The 21,356-nt window shown below is 48.7% G+C and overlaps 1 protein-coding gene across 8 annotated transcripts in view; it reads left to right on the top strand.

Moving 5' to 3' along the window:
• The window catches only part of DOT1L (DOT1 like histone lysine methyltransferase), a 76,286-nt gene that overhangs the window by 44,199 nt on the left and 10,731 nt on the right, over positions 1–21,356 (top strand). For 5 of the 8 annotated variants that reach the window (XM_085040832.1, XM_085040831.1, XM_085040830.1 and 2 more), the window contains 17 exons: positions 10–116; positions 1,347–1,388; positions 2,530–2,613; positions 3,583–3,817; positions 4,396–4,509; positions 5,919–6,010; positions 8,815–8,916; positions 9,473–9,610; positions 10,492–10,617; positions 11,599–12,080; positions 12,302–12,425; positions 13,191–13,337; positions 14,574–14,700; positions 15,981–16,585; positions 17,230–17,435; positions 18,791–18,855; positions 19,734–20,693. In XM_085040832.1, the coding sequence (XP_084896958.1) occupies positions 10–116; positions 1,347–1,388; positions 2,530–2,613; positions 3,583–3,817; positions 4,396–4,509; positions 5,919–6,010; positions 8,815–8,916; positions 9,473–9,610; positions 10,492–10,617; positions 11,599–12,080; positions 12,302–12,425; positions 13,191–13,337; positions 14,574–14,700; positions 15,981–16,585; positions 17,230–17,435; positions 18,791–18,855; positions 19,734–20,693 (3,756 nt within the window). Of the gene's footprint in view, positions 1–9; positions 117–1,346; positions 1,389–2,529; positions 2,614–3,582; positions 3,818–4,395; positions 4,510–5,918; positions 6,011–8,814; positions 8,917–9,472; positions 9,611–10,491; positions 10,618–11,598; positions 12,081–12,301; positions 12,426–13,190; positions 13,338–14,573; positions 14,701–15,980; positions 16,586–17,229; positions 17,436–18,790; positions 18,856–19,733; positions 20,694–20,858; positions 20,963–21,356 lie in introns of those variants that run through there. The other 3 variants (XM_085040836.1, XM_085040834.1, XM_085040837.1) reach the window with 3 other exon arrangements.

Genomic DNA, 21,356 nt, shown 5'->3' with positions numbered 1-21,356 from the left:
CTCCCACAGATATTGGCACTATCATGAGGGTTGTGGAGCTGTCACCACTGAAGGGCTCTGTGTCCTGGACGGGGAAACCAGTCTCCTACTACCTGCACACCATTGACAGAACCATAGTGAGTACTGGGGCTACCATGGGGCCAGGAGCCTCTGCCCTGCTCCAGGGCAGCATTTGCCACCTCCAGATCCTTCTGCTTGGGAGCTGTGTCCATGTCCCTGGGTGTGTTTACACACCTGAGTGTGAAAACTGATTCTGCTGCTCCAGGGTTGCATTTTCCACCTTCGATCCTTCTACCTGGGACCTGTGTCAGTGTCCCTGTGTGAAATCACACACCTGAGTGTGCAAACAGCCCTGCAGGGCTCTGCCTGCTCCAGGGCAGCATTTTCTACCTCCAGATACTTTTGTTTGGGAATTGTGTCCATGACCCTTTGTATTTTCACACACCTGAGTGTGCAAACTGCCTCTGGGTGCTCCAGGGTCCCACACACCCTGGGTTAAGAGCAGTGTTAATTTACTGAAGGTGCAGGGATTTACTGAGAGAATTCCTCCTGCAACTCTTCAGAGCTGGGGTCTCCTGCTGTAACTTCCTCAGTGAGGAAAGGCTCAGTGGGGCTTTGATTCCTCTGTGGTGCACAGAGCATTTCATTCACTTATATTCAACCAGGAAATCTCAATTTTCGTGAAATTCTCGGTGGCTGTAGAAGCAGCCCAAGCTCCATAACAATGGGGAAGCATTCACTGTTTTAATTAAAGCAAACAAAACAAGAAACCTAAACCCAAAACCCCAACCAACCACCACCAACAAAAAACCTAAACAACACCCAACCTCCCACAAAAAAACCCCAAAAAAACCCAACCCCCCCCATAAACCCCAACAAACCAACAAACCCCATGGAAATTAAAACTTTTGTGGCCAAATTGTTTTTTCCACCCCAAGTTTTTTGCACTAAAGCTGTTTTCCTTTCTGCTGTAGTCTAATAATGCTTTTGTTCAGGAATATGCCCGAGTGCAGATAAATGGTGGAGTACAAGGGTGCAGCAGCTTCAGTGGAAATAACTTCATTGAAAATCAGCCTCTGCTGAGGGGAGATATGTGACACAAAGCTTGAAAACAAAGCCAGGCAGTGGTGGGGATGATAAAACCTTGTCAAGGTTGGATTATGCCCTGTTACACAGCAGCCTGGGTGGCTGCAAAGAATGGATGGAAATGGCTCCTTGATGTAGCTTATCAGAGGCAAAGCAGTCAGAGTTTCTGCAGTTCTGCACTTGTTTTAAGCTAATATTTTATTCTTCTGTGTTCATCTGTCATGGCTTTGATGATGACTCTCTTCTCTTTCTATTTGCAGCTTGAAAACTATTTTTCTAGTCTCAAAAATCCAAAACTCAGGGTAAGTTTCAATCATTTTCTGTAGCAAACTCAAAGTAGCAGAGCAGCCACTGTGAGGAATTTAATCACAGGTGGGCAGAATTGATAGGAAATCAGATTTTCTTGGTAGGCAAAGAACATGGAGCTAATTGAAGGGAAGCCTCAGATGCCATCAAGCACTAATTCAATCATGTCCAAGGGATTTCTAATAGAGAATTAATGGGGCAGCCCCAAGGTGCTTTTACCTTGCACCGGAGGTCTATAATGAGCTATTTCTTCATTAAAAAACTGGAATTAAAGAAGGGAATGATAGCTTGAATCTGTCCCAGTGCTCAGCTCCTGAAATGAAGCTGAGGAATGCTCTGAAATGTTCCTTCTGGGATGTGCCATTGGAGGCACAGAGTGAGTTGTCATTTGCTGCAGTCTGGGCTGTTACACCTGGAATTAAAATGCCAGAGGATTTCTGGGACTGTGCAGGGCTGTGTTAACCTGAAACAATCAATGGAGTCCCAGGAAGAGAATTAAGTGAGGCCACTTAATTTAAAACTTCAGGTGAATGTTCATCCTCAGGCTAAGTGGCTCTGTGAGAACAGACTCAAGGGGGCTCTGAAATGGAATTATTTCAGATTGCTCCATTCAAACTTGGGACAAAAAAGACTTCTTGGAGCAAAAAAAATAAATGCAGAGTGGTATTTCTGGCCTTCCCTGCTTTTCACTCATAAACCTGCCACTGGTTTGGTTGATAATGTGCTTAAATCCAAGGAGTGTTGGAATTGCCAGGATTCTTATGCTGATTAAATCTCACCTGGAAGGTGCAGGAAAGGCTTTGAATGAGGTCTTGGAAATTTCCTGTCTGAAAGAGGTTATTTCTGAGAGAAAAAGAGATTTTCTCTGAACAGGGACATTTCCTGCCAGCCTGAGACAAAATCAGCTTTAAAAGTTGCTGCTTTTGTTTTTATTAATCACCTCAATAAACTTGGCTACAACTCAATGAGATGATGATTAATGGCTTTGCCATTTCCAGTCGTGGAAGATATTTAAAGTGGCACCACGAAATATAAGTTTGTTCCTTTTTCTAGTGTAGAACTAAGCTGGGAAACAGAGTGATCTGCATGAAAAGTGATAATGAGCAAATGATGAACTGTCCCATCCCTTTCCCCCAGGAGGAACAAGAGGCAGCTAGACGTCGTCAACAAAGAGAAAACAAGAGCAACACAACGACTCCAACGAAGGTCCAAGAAAACAAGGTGAACATCCTGCATTTTTGTGCCCTGAATGTGTTTCCTCTCAGGCTGGGCATGAGCTCATGCTCTGAGTCAGGAAGAGCCTGGCTCTGTGGGAAGGCTGCTGGGCTTTGCTCTGAGCACACACAAACTGCTGCAGATGCTGTGCCCAAAAATATGATGGAGTGAGTTCATCAAAGCTGCTCTTGGGAGTTGCACCACGAATTCTGGCAAAAAAAAGAAGGTGGTGCAAGCTGAATCGTTGGTTGTCCACCCTCGCTTGCATCCTGCAGGAGTTTGCAGAGCTGTCCCTGAGTCACAACCACTGAATGGAGTTCAGAGTGTGCTGAGTCTCTTCTGCAAAGACTCATTTCCTTTCTTGGGTAATGCTGTGGGAAATGCAGTGCCTGTTCCTGCCCAAAAATATAAAGTATTGATTGTGCTCTGTCTTTTGAGTGAAATTCAGTTGAAGAATAGAGTCAGGAAAGGATGAATAATCAGCTTTTCTTAGACAACAGGTGCAGATTTCATGAAATCACAGAACAGTTTTTCTGGAAGGGACCTTAAAGCTCATCCCATCCCACCCCCTGCCATGGCAGGGACACCTTCCACTATCCCAGGGTGCTCCAAGCCCTGTCCAGCCTAGCCTTGGACTTTTCCAGGGATCCAGGGGCAGCCACAGCTTCTCTGGGAATTCCATCCCAGGGCCTCCCCACCCTTACAGGGAACAATTCCTTCCCAATATTTCATCTAATCCTGCCTGAAGTTCCCCTCCCTCAGCATTTTCTTTCCTGTAATGAGTAAGTCCAGAACAGATTAAACACAACTCCTTGGGAACAGCTCTTATCCCAGTCAAGTCCATTTTCCTGGCAAGTTACTTAACCACAGTGCATCAGTTTCCTTTCATAAAGTTAAACACAATTATTAACATTTGTTTAAAAGGAATGCTGCATATGGAGTTAAAAATGACCAAAGTTTTTCAAAATCTCTCAGGATTCTGGTGCTGAAGAAGAAAAAGCTGCAGCAAATTCTGTTAAAAAGCCATCTCCCTCCAAGGCCCGGAAGAAGAAGCTGAGTAAGAAAGGCAGGAAAATGGCAGGGAGGAAACGAGGGCGACCCAAGAAAATGAACACGGCGAGTACTGAACGCAAGACCAAGAAGAACCAAACTGCACTAGAACTTCTGCATGCTCAGACTGTCTCCCAGACATCTTCATCCTCTCCTCAGGGTGAGTGCAGGGCCACTGGAAGAGCCTGGATAAGTCTCTGAAGCTCTGGATGTGCTTGTTTTCCCTTTATTGCCGGGTCCAATTTGGTTTTGTGGCACAACTTCCCTGTTACCACCAGAGCAGAGCTGCCCTTGGGGTGCTGGTGATGGTGATGGGATTGATGGTGATGGATATGCTGATGGTGATGTGGGTGGGATTAATGTATGGATGGTGATTAACGTGTTCATAGTGATGGGATGAATGTATTGATGGGGGTGGGATTAATGGGGACTGATGGTGATTCATTGATGGTGATGGGATGGGATCTGTCTGTGGGAACTGAGCCAGGAGCTGGGGCTGAGCTGGGGCTGGTGGCTTCCCTCAGCTGCTGCTCTCAGGATGAATCACAGATATCCTTCCAAACAGTTTGGAGCAGTGTGTGGATGTTTTTGGAGCAGTGTGTGGATGTTTTTGGAGCAGTATGTTGATGGACCAAACTGCCTGATCTCGTTTCAAATCCCAAATTTCCAATGCTGAAGCTCCTGTCCATGTCCCAAACTCTCAGTTGGAGGATCTGAGTTGTGTTTGTCTCTCTGCAGATGCCTACAAGTCACCTCACAGCCCATATTACCAACTACCTCCTAAAGTACAACGGCATTCGTCCAACCAGCTCCTGGTGACACCAACCCCCCCTGCACTACAGAAGCTGCTAGGTAAGCCTGGCTTTGCCATTCCAACCTCCTCCAGATGTTCCTGCATGGAGCAGGAGGGGGATTATCTCCTTCCCACCTTCCCCTGCCTGCCCCACATCCTCTGGCATCACCCAAGATCCCTTCTCCTGTTGGAGTTGGTGTTTTGCTCTGCACTTGCTCTCTGGTGTTGTTTCTTGTTTGGCACAAAAGGCACCAAGCCTGGCTTTAGCAGGAATAGTCAGAAATAGCTTGATTTGAAATGAAATCATTCCCTTCATCTTGGGGTGCACCACTCCATTCCCTCTGCAAAATTCAGAGCCAATAAAGGAGGTGCTGTCTGAGACTTTGAGCTCACAAAGGTGTGGTTGGAAAATGCACTTCATGTGCAAGAGGTGATTAAAGGGAAAACCTGGAGGGTGTTTTTTGGGCCTTCTGGTGTCTGTCCCCTCCCAGCTGTTTCTGGCTTTTGGTATTGGGCAAGAGCCAGTCCAGGATCCTCTGGGAATCTGGCAGGATGGTCCTTGTCTGTGTAGGCAGCAAGGGCTTCTGTGATGTCCTTAACTTGTGCCCTTCTGCTGTTGTATCAGTTATGGCTGATTTCCTACTGCAGAGAGAGAAAAAGAGTGATTTAGGGGGATGTTTTGTGGCAAAACATCGATTTTTGCAGGTTATTTTGTGGCAAAAGAATGATTTTTGAGGGATATTTTGTGGCAAAAGAGTGGTTTGAGGGATGTTCAGTGTCAAAGGAGTGATTTTGAGGGATATTTTGTGGCAAAGGAGTGATTTAGAGAGACATTTTGTGGCAGGGTTGATGGGGAGAGTCACACTTGTCTGGGCTAAGCCTTGTGCAGGTTCTGTACACCATCAGTGCCTGTTTTTGCAGCAGGCTGAGCTTAATCCTGGGGTTGGCTTTAATGATGGAAGGGCTGGGGAGGAGGAAAAGCCATTGCTGGAGATAAAAGGGTAGTGAGAAGCCAAGTGCTCCTTGGAGAGGAGAGTAAATTGGATGTAGAGCTCCTCATCTGTGGAGGGAGGAGGAACAGGCCTTGTGCTGGTGCTGGCTGAGTGCTCTGAGCTCAGGGCTCCTCCAGCTCCTCTCTTTTGTGATTTCTACTTTTACAGAGCACTAAAACCACTCAGCTCCTCTTTGCTCATGCAAACACACCCTCAGCCCCCAGCACCTTCCTCTGCCTCTTTCAATGTGTTGTCATGGCTTCCACTGGAGCTGATGGATCCAAAAGCTCCTTTTGTAGCAGGAGATGGATTTTTCAGCATGTTCTGAATCCATCTTCAATGGCTTGGTCTGACTTAGAGGCCAAATCAAAAGCAAGAGAGTGAAAAGTGAGGAGAGGTGGTTGGGGAGCAAATAGGGGTGACCAGGGGCATTGCATTTACTCTCTGTGAAATTCATCTCCTGATTTCTTCTGCAGACTCATTTAAGATCCAGTACATGCAGTTCATGGCATACATGAAAACTCCTCAGTACAAAGCAAGCCTGCAACAGTTACTGGAGCAGGAAAAGGTAGGTGTCACTTTTTGACATTTCTAAACAGAATTACCTGAGTCTGAAGTTCCTTGGATGTGGGGAAGAGTGCTGGAGATGGGAATTGTGTACATTTACACCAGTCCTGCTTAGGCTGAACAACTGCCTGGGGGTTTTATTGCAAACTCAGTTTTTGTGTGCTGAAATCTGCAAAATGGGAGAGCTGCACCTCCCCTGCTCCCTCTGTGCCCCCACCTGGCAGTGCTGACTTAGAATCACAGAATCCCAGGGTGGTTTGTGAGAAGGGACCTTAAAGCCCATCCAGTTCCATCCCTTGATGTGGGCAGAGACACCCTTCCACTGTTTGGCTGCTCCAAACCCTGTCCAGCCTGGCCTTGGACACTGCCAGGGGTCCAGGGGTCCCAACCCAAACCAGGGTTCTATGAACCATAGTTCATAGGGATTAAAAACCACAAACTCATCACTGATTTAAGGGAGTTCATGCAGCATCCCTGGTATTGATAATCAGATTGTGGTGGAATGCACAGATGGGCCAAGTGTAAATTTACCAAATCAAGGGCTGGAATATATGGAAAGGCAAGGAAAATCCTGGAGCTGTGCAGTGGGAGGTTGGTCTGCCATGGAGCCACCAGCAGAGGGAGGAGATCTCCTGCCTGAGCACCCTTTTCTCTTGCTTTATCTCAGTTGTGAATGATTTAATTGCTGTATCAATTAGCCCTGATGAGAGTCTGTTCCTGCTACTTCTGTGGAGGAGCCTTTCCTGATAATGCTCAGCAATAAACTTGAACTTACAGTTAAGGTTGCCCTTCTGGATCTAAAGAGGCTCTGAAAGAGCTGGAGAGGGACTTTGGACAAGGGATGGAGGGACAGGACAAGGGGGAATGGCTTCCCACTGCCAGAGGGCAGGGATGGATGGGATATTGGGAAGGAATTGTTCCCTGTGAGGGTGGGGAGGTCCTGGCACAGGGTGCCCAGAGAAGCTGTGGCTGCCCCTGCATCCCTGGCAGTGTCCAAGGCCAGGTTGGACAGGGCTTGGAGCAACCTGGGGTGGTGGAAGGTGTCCCTGCCATGGCAGGGGTGGCACTGGATGGGATTTTAGGTCCTTTCAACCCAAACCATTCTGGAATTCTGTCCAGGTCCAGCTTTTGGCAGTCCCTGTGTAAGCTTTCCTTTGCTCTGCAGCCTTTGTGAGGGCGTCAGAGTAAAGTCACAGGGCTTTTTAATTTTGTTTTCCATATTGGGAACTCACCAGAAGAGAGAGAGATTGACTTGTGCCACCCCATTCCTTACTGAGAGTGGTTGATGCTAGTGTGGTGTTCATGGAAACCTCTTTTTCTGTGGTTATTTCCATCTGCTTTCACAGTCAATCAGCACTTTGAATTTTCATCTTTTTCCTTAAGCAGCAGATTTTTCTGCTTGTTCTGCACTTGTCAGGAAAGTCAGCATGAAGTGAATTTGTCTTCTGCACAAGTGAAATGATGGTGTGCAAGGGTTGTGCCCTGCACAGAGAATGAATCCAGAGTATGGAAAAGTCATCATTTGGTAGTGGTGTCCAAGAGCTGCTCTACACTTTTAAACATTAAAATGAGGAATTCAGTATGAAAATACTTTTTTATGGAGTGTTACATTGGAAATTAAACCTCACAGAGGCAGAACTTGGCTGGCTGAGGCGCTGGGTATGGTCTGTTCAATAACTCCCTCTTACAGGAAGGTTTTCAAGTTCAATAAAAATCTCTCTGTAATAATGATTGTGAAATCAGCTGCTGGTTCCCTGAGTGCCCTTAGATGGAGCTGTCAGCCCCTGCAGTGCCTGGGAAGGCTGAATGAAAGGTCTCATGTGGAAAACAAAAATGATTTTTCAGCATCACCCAGAGCAGCCCCTATAGCATTGCAAGGACTTTTTTTCCCAAGCCAGCTCTGTGTGTTCCTTCCTGCACATGAGGAATTCCCAACACTGCTGCTTCCCTGCTTGAGAGATCCATCATGGAGTCATAGAATTATTAAAATTGGGAAAGATCAAAGTGCTTTTTGCCCTTGTTCACCACTTTTCTGGAGCAATGGCTCAGGATCTGCACAATCCCCGCATGGCCTCAGCAGCACAAGTTGGAGAACAGGATAATCCCAAAGCTCCCTCTCCTTGCTGCACTAATCCTGCACTTGGGGCAAGATAAATGAGGCTCTTCAGCCAGCTCTGTCCTGCCCTTTGCTGTGCCTGGCCATGGATTGAGGGAGCAGGGATCTGGGTAAGGAATGTTCTGGGCAGGGAATGTGCTGTGAGTGGCTCGGCTGACCTGCTGAAATGATGGTGGCACAAGCAGGAAAACTGGTTTGGCTTATTTAGGACTTTCTTCCTGCCTCCCCCTCAGTGTATTTTCATTTACTGCATCTCTTCCATGGGTATTGGACAGGGAAACTCTGAACTGGGGCTCTGGGGATTTACAGCCAGTTCCCAGCTTGGGAGCAGATTTCATGCAGATAATCTTTCCCAGTTCTATTTCTGCTCTGTAGGATGTGATTATTGCTGCTGCTTCACAATGCACTAGGAGGATAAAAATGAGTTTTTAAGACTGCCTTGATTGTATTTTGCCATATAGGAGGAAAAACCTACTGAAAAGCTCTTTTTAGCTGGTTTAACTCCACCAGTATCACTCCCCAGCAAATAGAGGCTCCCAGGAGCCTGGGGCAGAGCTGGGGGAGCTCCTGCATCTTCCCCTGAGCTCAGGTTCACTCCCTGCTCCACAAACCAGGTGGAAAAGTCTTCTTGAGATGGCCCATGCTGCAACAGTGCTAAAAGTGTGTTTTCTCCCTGTTCCCTCTTGCAGGAGAAGAATGCTCAGCTGCTGGGGACAGCACAGCAGTTGTTCACCCACTGCCAGGCCCAGAAAGAGGAAATCAAACGCCTGTTTCAGCAGAAGCTGGATGAGGTACCTCTGGTGGGGGAGATGATTCTGAGTCAGCTGCGTGCAAACAGTTTTGGTCAAGCTAAGACCAGAGCAGGTCCTGAGCCTCTGCTTTGCAGCAGATCAGGCTCAGCAAGGTGGAATGTGTGTCACTCCCTGGTTGTGTTTTGTGTTTGTTGTTGGCACTGTTGTGTGCCCTGTGCCCAAGGAAGGGGACAGCCCACAGCCAGGTGGTGTTTGGTGAAGGATTCATCCCCTGCTGTTCAAACAAACTCTGCCTTGCCAACAATTTCAGGAGCACAGGAGGAAATGTGGGGGCTCTCCACACACAGTTCCTTTGGCTGTGAAACCTAAACACTAGTTTTGCAGTTGCATGGGTGGAACAGCAGCTCCAAGGTCCTTGTGTCCTTCCTTGTTACCCCCCAGCAGTGACAAAGTGCCTTGGAGAATGCAGGGGGAGGTCCTGAGAGCTGCCTGAGCTCTGCAGATCTCCTCAGGGTCCCTTGGGAACAGGACAATCACCTGGAATGAGGCTGTCAGGACTTTATTGACTGATCCCTTCTCACCCTTCCCCTTGCAGCTGGGAGTCAAAGCTCTGACATACAACGACCTGATCCAGGCCCAGAAGGAAATCTCTGCTCACAACCAGCAGCTGAAAGAACAGACAAAACAGCTGGAGAAGGACAACAGTGAACTCAGGAACCAGAGCTTGCAGCTGGTGGGTCCAAGCCCTAGGCTTTGGGTCAGGACAGGGCACAAGCTGGGGACTGAAACATCATCCAGCTGCTCAGGGTCCTCTGAACCAGGGGTGATGGGGGAAATGTGCAGGGAGTCATTTTTGGTGACTATTATTTACCCCATAGCAAATCCTGAGGTGGCAGTGGGCTGTGACCTCAGCTGTGTCCCCAAACAGCTCTGGGTGTCACTGGATATGGATCTGGCTGGATAAGGAGTTTGTGCAGGGCCATAACTGCTGTGGTGTTCATCTTGGAAGCTCAAACTGTTGGAGAATCATGAAATTGTCAATGTGGGAAAAGAACTTGAGGATCATCAAGTCCAGCCATCAACCAACACCACCACCATGTCCCCAAGTGCCACATTGGCATGTTTTTGAATGCTTCCAGGGGTGGTGACTCCATCACTGCCCTGGGCAGCCTGTGCCAATGCCTTACAACCCTTCCCATGAAGACATTTTTCCTTAATATCCAACCTAAAACTTTCCTGGCACAGCTTGAGGCTGTTCCCTTTGTTCTGTGCTTCCCTGGGAGCACAGCCTGACCCCCCCAGCTGTCCCCTCCTGTCAGGAGTTGTGCAGAGCCACAAGGTCCCCCTGAACCTCCTTTTCTCCAGGCTGAGCTCCCTCAGGAGGTAGATGAGGGGAGAGCATGCATGTGGATACAGTGCAGGGTGGGTGATAACACTATTTTAGAAGCAGCCAGGCAACCTCCTGCCACACTCCCCAGCACCAAACTGGGAGAACTTCAGTGGGCTAAGAAGATTCAGTGCAGAGTTCCTGGTTTCAGCCTGGACCTCAGGTGGTGTGGAGAGGTGAGAGCTGTGGTTTGAGCTGGTTGTCCCTGTCCCTGTGTGTCCCTGCAGCTGAAGGCTCGGTGTGAAGAGCTGAAGCTGGATTGGTCAACGCTGTCACTGGAGAACTTGCTGAAAGAGAAGCAGGCCTTGAAGAATCAGATTTCTGAGAAGCAAAAGCACTGTTTGGAATTGCAGGTAGAAACAAAAGGAGAGTCACCAGTTTGGGGTAGCTCTTGGGCAATGGGCCAGTTATGATATCATTATACAGTGTTACATTGAGTGTGATGGGAAAGGATAAAGCCAGGTGGTGTGTTTGTTGTTTTTCTTTTCTTTTTTTTTTTTGGTGCTTTTTTTGTTGTTGTTGTTTGGTTGGTTTTTGGGGGGTTTTTTCCCCTTCTTTTTTTTTTTTTTTTTTCCCTCAGAGTCTGGTCTTTCCATCAGAGGATTTTAGTAAATAAGGATGTGGATAACTTTTGAAGGCAGTAGATACCATGACCTGATTCCTTGGTAATGCTGTGGAAGGAGGAATCATGGTTTACCATTACATATTATTAAAAATCACAACCTGATGATTTGCATGTGTGCTCTGATGTCTCAATTCAGGTATTACAGAATCCCAGACTGATTTGGGTTGGCAGGACCATAAAGCCCATCTTTTTCCACCCCCTGCCATGAGCAGGGACACCTTCCACCATCCCAGGTTGCTCCAACCCTGTCAAACCTGGCCTTGGACACTGACAGGGATGGGGTGGGAATCATTTCCCCCAGAGTGACAATTACCATAGTGACAATAAATTAAACTCCCTTGTGTGAAGAGCTTTTCCTTCCCTGTGAGATTGGCTCTAGGGCTATTCCAGCCTTTTGCTGGATGCCTTGGCATGGAGTCACTGTTCCCTGGCAGTACTGATTTACTCCACACTCTCTCTATAAATTGGATATATCTGCTGTTTGGTTTTAAGGTCTGAAATGTTCTTCCTCAGAGTCTCTGAGCCATTCCCTGGGCCTTTTGATCTCAGGCTCAGAGCAGAAATTTTTTCTCAATTATTGGGTCCCTTTTTCTGCATTGTTCCCAGGAGCAGAGACACTTTTCCTCAGAAGAATTTGGAAACAAAACTCCATAATGTGATAGAGTTGTGAAGTGTAGTCTTTAATTCTTGTTTTCCTCTTCCTTTAAAGATCAGCATCGTGGAGCTGGAGAAGAGTCAGCGGCAGCAGGAGCTGCTGCAGCTCAAGTCCTACACACCCTCAGAGGAGCCCCTGTCGGTGCAGCTGCACAGCAAAGCCCACCTGAGCCGAGACCCCGAGGCTGAGCACGGCAGGTTCCAGCTGGAGCTGGAGTGCTCCAAGTTCCCCATGGCTCACATCAACGGCATGAGCCCCGAGCTGTCCATGAACGGCCACGCCACGCCCTACGAGCTGCAGCACGCCTTCAGCCGGCCCTCCTCCAAGCAGAACACCCCCCAGTACCCCAACTCCCACCTGGACCAGGACATCGTGCCCTGCACCCCCAACCACAGCAGCAGGCAGAAGGCAGACAAGGTGACCAGCCTGTCCCTCCCTGACTACACCAGGTTTTCCCCAGCTAAAATTGCCCTGCGGAGACACTTGAATCAGGACCATGGAGTCAATGGAAAAGCAACAGCTAATGAGATACAGAGGTGAGAAGGAGAGGGAAGGAGGGGTGGTGTTAATAACAGTGTTAATTTGGATTGGGGAAAGATATTTTTTAAAGCAGGTGTTAATCTATTTTAAAAAGTTTGTTTCAAGAGAATGAGCAGTGAGAGCTGATGGGGTAAATCAGGTGGGACAGTGCCTCCATTGTGGTGGAATTCCTTGTCAGTGGCTTTTGTATCCTAACAACTGTGCATCTCTGTTCCAGAGCTGAGCATGTCAAAGAGAATGGCCTTACATATCCCAGCCCTGGAATTGCAAATGGCATAAAGCTGAGTCCTCAGGAAACTCGGCCCTCCTCCCCCGCGGCCTTACCCAGTGCAGGAGAGAAGGTAAAGGAGCTGCTGCTGCTCTGCTGCTGCCCTTGGTGCAGCAAAGGAAAGGTTGGCCAGGCTGGGGAGTGCAGGAATACTGCATTCTGTGCCCAGCTTGGCCTGGGGAATGACACAAAATACAGTGGGTGTGATGCAATAAATCAGAGCTGTTTAGAGGGAGAGAAGGATGTGCTCACCTCTAAGCACCTGCAGGGCTGCAGTGGCACTGCTGTGATCTGGCACGTGTCTGCTTGAGCTGGGGAAGAAGGCTCTTTGACAGTTATAAAAATAAAGAGTAACAAACAAATGCTCCATGTAATTGGTGCATGGATCATGGATCAGATTGGGGCTCACAGAGCAGCAGGTGCCCTCCAATAGCAGGTTGCCATGGAAATGCATCTGCCTGCTACAGAGGGCCTCAAGATAGGAGTTCTGACATCTGAGTGCTTTTCACAGAGCTCTAACCAAAACACAGGGAAATGAGCTTGCCTAAGGCTTCCTTTTCCTGATGCTTGGGGCCAGCAGTGGCTTTCATTTACACATTTCTGTGCTGTGAGATATTGCTGTGAACAATGGAGCCTGAAAACCAAAATGGAGCTGGAAACCAAACTGCTCCATGTCTGCCCTGTCTGCTGGGCAGTCATTGCTCTGAGTCCTGTAATTCCTTAAAGAAACAGGAGCAGGGGAATGACAAAAACATAGAACAAGTGGGTTATCAATAGCTTGAAAACCTTTCCAGCAATATCTTGTGTAAGTCCTTTCCTTTCTCTTTTGATTTTCCAGGTTTTGAGAGAGAGAACCTCTGTGAGTAATGGAGAAACTATCACCAGCCTCCCTATCAGTATTCCTCTGAGCACAGTGCAGCCCAATAAACTCCCTGTTAGTATCCCTCTGGCCAGCGTAGTCCTACCTAGCCGTGTTGAGAAGGTGGTGAGTAAGGGATTGTCAACACTTTCCATCCCCAACTAAAATCCCAGGGGGCAGGAATGGGGAGCTGTGCCCCAGGATCCTTCATGGGCTGCTAATCCTGGAGGTCTGGGCCTCGGGGGAGGCTGCTGGGGGATGCATCCTCTTGGCTCTTAGATCCTGTAGATTTTTCCTCTCCTTTCTCTGTGGGGTGGAGGGAGGTTTCAGCCAGGAAAGAGAGTAAAGTAAATGTCTCAGGAGATCCTGGCTGGGTGGAAAAGCTTGGGAGTTTGGGGCAGTTGAAGCAGAGAATTGCACATGTCAGTTTTTTCTCAGCCCTGCTTTCAGCAGGACCGTGGGAGAGAATTCTCTTGTCTCAGTCACCTCAAAGGTGTTTGTTCTCCTCACCTGTGTGCAGGGTGGGTGATACCTCGTGTGAGTGACTGTTTTGTAGCAGAGAGCTTCTGGGGCCATCTCTTTGGGAGATGTGACAAGTCCCTGCCTCTCTGAGGGGAGGAGGAGTTCAAAAAAGCCTGGTCCAGTTTCTCACACCAGTTTGTCACAGAGGTGCTGCAGCAGAGAACTGAGACACATTTGCTACTTTTTCTGAGAACTGTGAATTTAGAATCCACCCATGGCTTGTCTTACAGTCCCTCATGGGGAAAGCTGGGGTTGGTTCACAGTATTGAATTCATTGCTTTTTTCCATTTTTCTGGCTTTAGCACAACCAGAGTCTGCCCAGCACTGAGCAGAAGTTTTGTGTCTTCAGAGCAGTGGCAGCCCTGGGTGGCACCTCCCTGTCTGTTCAGACTGCCATCCCACTGGTGCTTCCCCTGCTTTAGGAAAACACCCTCAGAGAATGGCCCTTTGAACATGGCCTGATGCACTTCATGTTCCCTTTGGGGTTGTTCTGGGGACATTTGTGAGCACAGGCCTGGGGACATGATAGAGCCATCATCAGCACTGGGCTGAGGCATTCCTGCTCCTGGCAGAGCTGTCCTGAGCTGGAGTATTCTGGGATGATGAGCCTTCCTCTCTGCATGGTGTCTGCTGTGTGCTAGATACCACTGCAGTATAATTAATCACAACTTTTTTGGCCCATAACATGCTGATCCATATTTTTCTCAAAACAAGCTGAATCTAGGACATGTAGAAAAGAGAGCCACTTCCCTTGGCAGACCTACTAATGCACGTGAATTAGGTTTAAAGTTGGATTTCTGATGCTCTTTCCTGTCCTGAAACTCCTATTTCTCTCCCCAGAGAAGCACACCTAGCCCAGTTCACCAGAGTAGAGACTCATCGACACTTGAAAAGCAGATTGGTGCTAGTTCTCATAATGGCATGAGCAATGCTGCTGGAAACAAGCCTCTGGCTTTGGCTACCTCAGGTAACAGCCTCACCTGTGCACAGGTGCTCCTGCAGTGCTGGATAACTGTGGGGGAGACCAGAAGCTCATGGGTGATGCTCTGATGTGCCTCCAGCTTGGGTGTATCTGCCATAAAGGGTTGGGTTGATGTGCCTTTACCTGAGCTGCCTCAGAGGGTAAATAAATAATTGCTTCTGTAAATTCCGTGGGGATCAAGAGATTTACACAGAGTTACAGTGTGGCAAACCTTCACAGCTGTGCTCTGAGCTGATGATCTGGCTCTAAAAGTTTAATTTTACAGGGTGGTGGCATTTTTAGAGAGCAGAACAAATTTTTGGGGCAGGTTACAGAGGTGTTTCTGTAAAGGCACAGGTACCTGGGTGGGAAAAGCTCAAATGGGAGAGGATGGTGATGCCTTTAGGAACAGACATTGCCTCTGAACTCACTCATCTGTGGCAATCATGGCCTTTAGCTACTCTGGGAATGTTGTGGGCCAGGAAAAGTAGGTTCTACAGCTGATCCCTCACCAGAGAGTGCTTTTGTTCTCAGTGTTTACCACCCTGAGGGGCTTGGGTTGTTTCAGCATCTGTTTTGCAAAGGACTTGGCTGCATTCTTCTGTAAAGCCAATGAAGTTTTTAAAAAACCCTTGTTGTAAACCTTCACCATGTTCCCCTCTGCCCCTGTCATTTAGAGAGCCCAGGCCTTACTAGAGCCCTAAACCCATTTATGATACCCTGTGACAAACACTAAATTCCCTTCCCAAGATTCCTCCCTTGTGGCATTTTTCTGCCACGATGTCTTTAAAGATCCCTGTCCTTTCCTAAGCCACAGCCTTTGGTTTAATTTGGAGGAGGTGGGCTGTGTGGATGCCAAAGTCCTTCTTTTTTGAGGAAGGGAAGGATTGAGTCTGGCCATCCATTTCCTTGATGCAAGGAGGGAGTTGAGGGGAGCCCTGACTACAGACGGTGTAATAGTTGAAGAAAAGCTTACAAAGCAAAGAAAGCCTGAATTCCATGTAAGACTGGGAAGAGCACCTGTTACATGGGATACCTCTATATACCATGGGAATTTTCCTGACCTGGCAAAGGAGCAGTGAAATTCTCTAAGCCCAAAGTGGCACCTGAGCACCCAGAGCCACCTTCTCACTGCCCTGTGGAACAGCAGCCTTGTGTTTCCCATGTAATCCATGGCCACTGGCTGTTCTCCAGGCAGAGCTGGAAACCCTCCCAGCCCTCCCAGCCCTGTACTCTGTGACCTCTCGCTCAGCCCCAGCAATGATCTATCCTTTCCCTCTCAACAGGTTTTTCTTACTCTTCTGGCTCCGTGGCAGTCAATGGAAATCTTACAAACAGCCCAGCCCATCTTAACCATAGTGTTGATCAGGCAGCTCTGGACGACTCTGGGAGTCTCTTTAACTCTGTAGGGTCTCGGAGTTCCACCCCACAACATCCTTTGCTAATGATGAGGAACTCTGGGCAGAACTCCCCTGCTCAGCAGCACTCGAGTCCCCGGTTCGGTGGCCCTGCACAGAGCCTGGCCGGGGGACTGCAGGGTGCAGAGGCTCAGAAGATCTTTGCCGAAGGAGCAAAGGGGGATCCGCAGGCTGACGCAGCCTTTTCGGACGCTGAGAACGAGGCCAAGAGGAGAATCATCTTTACAATCTCTCCTAACACAGGCCATGTAAAACAATCCCCTTGCAGCAAGCACAGCCCCGTGGGCAGCAGTGGCCGGCCGGCCGGCAGCCAAGGCCACGCGCAGGACGGCAAGAAGCGAGGCAGGCGGAAGAGATCCTCCACTGGCAATTCCGGCGGGAACGCCGCCGTCTCCCCGAAACGCAAATCCCTGCCCTCCGTGGCTGGGCTCTTCACACAGCCCTCGGGGTCACCCCTCAATATCAACTCCATGGTAAGCACCGTGCTGTGGGAAAGCTCTTGGAATTAGGGATAAGCTCCAGCTCCACACTGCCAGCATGGAGCTGGAGTTGCCGTGAAGGCTCTGCGGCAATTCTCCTGCCTCTCGTTTTCACTGAGCTGGGGAACAATTTGTGTATAAGCAGAGCATCTTCAAAGAGTTCTTTGCTGTCAGAGCATTAAAAATTAAAAATAATCTCTTCCCTCCTGACAAAGAGCTTGTTTCTGCAGTGAAGTTGATTTTTGAGGCTGTAGATTCAATATTTTGAAAATAGTTTAAGCTAAGACTGACTAAACGGTAGAGGAGTGCCAGAAGCATATGGCATTCTTGCTAATGAAGCCAGCTAGAGAGTTGTGTGCATGTGATCCTGCAGTGTGGTTTGAGAAGAAAAGGTTTATCCCAGGTCTTCATTTCTACCTTCAAAAATAAAATCAAAGAATGAAAATTAGCTATTTTCCCAAGTTACATTTAAGCTTTCACCCCAGGTTCTAAAGCAGGAGGTGGAATAAAGCACCAGCAGTGCTAATCAAGCAGCTGTGGGATGTCCCAGAGCAAGTGAAACCTCCTTTAATATCCTTAACAAGATGCCTTTCAAGGGATACTCTCATCTGTAACTGCTTTCTTTCCTTCTCACCCAGGTCAATAACATTAACCAGCCCTTAGAAATAACAGCCATTTCCTCTCCTGAAAACTCCCTGAAGAACTCTCCTGTTCCTTACCAGGACAATGACCAGCCCCCAGTGCTGAAAAAGGAGAAGCCTCTCGTTCAGAGCAACGGTGTCCATTACTCCCCCCTGACATCGGATGACGAGCAGGGCTCTGAGGATGAGCACAATAGCAGCAGGTGAATGCACAGGCACAGTTCCAGGATGAGGTTTCTCTCAGGGCTGATAACGCTGCTCTGAACAGGAGGGGTGTGTTTAAGCCTCTTTGTTCCCCTTGCTTGGAGGCCATTCCCATTATCCCAAACCTCTTATGTGGTGAAGCTGTGAACAGGGAAGGCATTCAGGCAGTAGGACTTGAATGTGGGAACTGCTGCTGCTGTGTTTGCAAGGCTGGCAGGGTGTGGCCTCTGAGAGAGCTGGGGAGAAATGATGGAGAGAAATGGAGGAGACTGAGGGGAGACTCCTCGGGGGCTGCAGCTCCTCCCGAGGGGAGCCGGAGGGGCAGGGGCTGAGCTCTGCTCTGGGACAGGGACAGGAGCCCAGGGAATGGCTGGAGCTGGGTCAGGCTTGGGATGATCTCAGGGAAAGGTTCTTCCCCCAGAGGCTGCTGGGGCACTGCCCAGGCTCCCCAGGGAATGGTCCCTGCCCCAAGGCTGCCAGAGCTCCAGGAGTGTTTGGACAATGGTGCCAGGGATGCCCAGGGTGGGATTGTTGGGGTGTCTGTGCAGGGCCAGGGGTTGGTTCAATGATCCCTGAGTCCCTTCCTGCTCAGGATGTTCTGGGATTCTGTGATTTTCTTACTCTGTTGCTTTGTATGAGCACTGAGGTTGTGTGTGATCTCTAACTAAGGTTCTGCTCACTTAGTTTGAAGCTTTGTTTAAAATTCTTCAATTCCTGCCCTGAACTATTGATATGTTACCCTGGAAATGGATTACTTGCTACCCTTTACCTGCCTGTGGGGTGCATTTTTCTTGGTTAAGATGCATAAAAACTGCCAAAGGGCAGGGCTGGATGGGGTATTGGAAAGGAATTGTTCCCTGTGAGGGTGAGGAGCCCCTGGCACAGGGTGCCCAGAGCAGCTGTGGCTGCCCCTTGATCCCTGGCAGTGTCAAAGGCTAGGTTGGACAGGGCTTGGAGCAACCTGGGATAGTGGAAGGTGTCCCTGCCCATAGTAGGGGTGGAATGGGATGGGCTTTAAGGTCCTTCCTACCCAAACCATCCTATGGTTCTGTGAAAAATAACCACTATAGAAATGTGGTTCTGCTTTCTGTTTCGAAAGAAAAAATAACAACAAAGTTCTTTGAACCTGCACTAATCCTGTCAAAGAGCAGTAACTCTTTAATAGCTTCTGCCTAGTTTGTGGTGCATTTTTTTGATGCCTATACATTCCTTTAGTGACACGAAACTGTGGGGCTGACTTTGTTTTTGTACTCTCGTCTGGTAAAACCTGATCATGAAGAGTGTAGATTGTGAGGATGAATGTGCAACAGAAGGCTTGCAATAAGTGCTATAACCTTTTTTATTTTCCCAGTAGAATTGAAAGGAAAATTGCAACAATATCATTGGAAAGCAAATCTCCACAGAAGACTGTTGAAAATGGTATGTGTGGGGAATGGGAATTGTTTGTGGGAATGGCTGGGCTTGGGGATGGGTGAAGCTCTCAGTCAGTGGGAGGTTTCTCTGTGCTGCTGGGCAAAATGCAGTTCTTAATCATCATTAAGCCAGGTGGCTGCTAATTACAGATTTTGGGTCACTTCTTTCTGTAGTCACAGGTCACCAAAGGTCTGAACAGTTTTTTCACTGACTCAGGGTTTGAGAAGGAATAGTAGATCAGCATTCTCAACGTTTTCCAGAATGTTAAACTGAACTGTAAGGACTTTTAGGTGACTTCACAAGTACTTCTGCTTTTAGATCAGGAATAGAATTACTGAGTGATAAAAGATGGGGATAAAAATGTGGGTGCTGTCCAGAGAAGCAAACAGAGCTGAGGAAAGGTCTGGAGCACCAGGAGAGGCTGAGGAAGCTGGGAAAGGAGCTCAGCCTGGAGAAAAGGAGGCTCAGAGGGACCTTGTGGCTCTGCACAACTCCTGACAGGAGGGGCAGCTGGGGTGGATCAGGCCCTGCTTCCAGGGAATAGGGACAGGAGGAGAAGAAACAACCTCAAGCTGTGCCACGGGAGGTTCAGATTGGATAATAGAGAAAATTTTCTTCCTGGGAAGGGTTGTGAAGCAATGGAATGAGCTTCCCAGGGCAGTGCTGGAGTCCCCATCCCTGCAAGTGCTCAGAAAATAAATGGATGTGGCATTTGAGGACATGGTTTAGTGGTGACCATTGTGGTGGTGCTGGTTGATGGTTGGACTTGACCATCAAAGGTCTTTCCCAACCTTAAGAGCTCTGATTCTATAAAGGCCTGTTCTCAAGGGGCACGTTTAGTGAAAGCTGTTTATTGACATTTGTAAACCTTCCCCCCAAACCAGGTGGCAGCTTATCGGGGAGGAAACAAGCACAAAGCAACGAGAACATGAACAGCAGCAAATGGAAATCGACTTTTTCACCGATATCTGACATCAACCTGACCAAAACCACAGACAGCCCCTTGCAGGCGGTGTCAGCTCTGAGCCAGAACTCCCTGTTTGCCTTCAGGCCTCCCCCCGAGGACGGGCTGCCCATGGACACCAAAGTCCCTGGGCACCCCAGGAAAAGCCTGGCCGTGCCCTCGGATGGGCTGAGCCCTGGCACAAACCCCCCCAACGGCTTCACCTACAACGGGGGGCTGTCCTCCGAGCTGGGCCTGCACGGCTTCATGGACAGCGCTGCTCTTCCACACAAAGCTCCTGATGGCAACGCTTCCAACTGCTCCCTGGGCTTCCCCTCGCAGCGAGGCAAAGACCTGGGCGTGTCAGACACGAACCTTTTCCTGAACAAGAGGCAGCTGGAAGGTTTGGGCAGCAAGGCAGAGGAGCTGAGCCGGCCGGGGGTGAAAGGCAAAGAGCTCAGCGAGCTGAGCGCCCGAGCTGGGGGCCCTGCGGAGAAAAACTCTGTGCAGCACAACGGGAAGGTCGGCAAGGCGAGGGACCGAGACGTGGAGTTTAAAAATGGCCACAACCTTTTCATTTCTGCTGCTGTTTCGTCTGGTGGCCTTCTGAATGGTAAAAGCCTTTCTACTGCTGTTTCCTCAGCAGGGAACCCAGCACCGTCTGTCCCGACGCACCACCCTTTCCTCAACACTCTGACCACTGGATCGCAGTTCCCCCTCGGCCCCATGGCCTTGCAAGCAAACCTCAACTCGGTGACAAATTCCTCAGTGTTGCAGTCCTTATTTAACTCAATGCCAGCTGCTGCCAGTCTGGTCCACGTGTCATCAGCTGCAACCAGACTGACTAATTCTCACACTATGGGGAACTTCTCTCCTGGGGTTACAGGTGGAACAGTTGGAGGTAGGCAGAACTCTTTCTCTGGTATAAGACAGGGCCTAAAGGAAAATCTGACACTGCCTCTCCAGGGGTGAAACCCTTTCATTTCTGCAGGATGTGAAGCAGATCTGTCCCACATAACCAGTCTCCTCTCTCTCTCTCTCTCTCTCTCTCTCTCGGAATTGCTAGGATGAGTTCAGTTCCCCACAGTGAAATCTCATGAGCTTTGTCTGCTAGATGAGCTTGTTGTACCACCTTAATGAAACAATACACCCAGACTTTGTGATTGATAATGTTTGCTTGTTCAGATGTTGCTGTGTTGGAACCAACTTAGGTCTGCCTGCAGGTAACAGATTTCACTTGTCCTGGTACCATGTTAAGGATCTCTAACTTGTCAACTTGAGTAAAGGTTGAGATTAGGCCTTGAATGGAATTAGCATGATCCAGGAGGAGCAGAACATCAGAGGAGCTGGTGTTGGGAGTTCTGTAGCGTTCTGGCCCTTGAATGGACACGAAGAGCATTTCTTGGCCAGGAAGGGCAATGCCATATGCACCTTGCACTTCTGGGATTCTGCACAGGCTTGGCTTCTGTGGCCCACACTGGGGACAAGCTGGCAGGACTAGAAGATAGGCTGAACCTGCCATTTCTAAGTGTCCAGGGCAGCTTTTCTTACCTGTCCATAATAA

This window comes from Lichenostomus cassidix, chromosome 28 (genome assembly GCF_008360975.1).
Source record: "Lichenostomus cassidix isolate B80296 chromosome 28, HeHo_3.0, whole genome shotgun sequence".
Taxonomy (NCBI): Eukaryota; Metazoa; Chordata; class Aves; order Passeriformes; family Meliphagidae; genus Lichenostomus; species Lichenostomus cassidix.
Note: the sequence above shows the minus strand (reverse complement) of the source record. Positions and strands in the feature narration are given on the sequence as shown.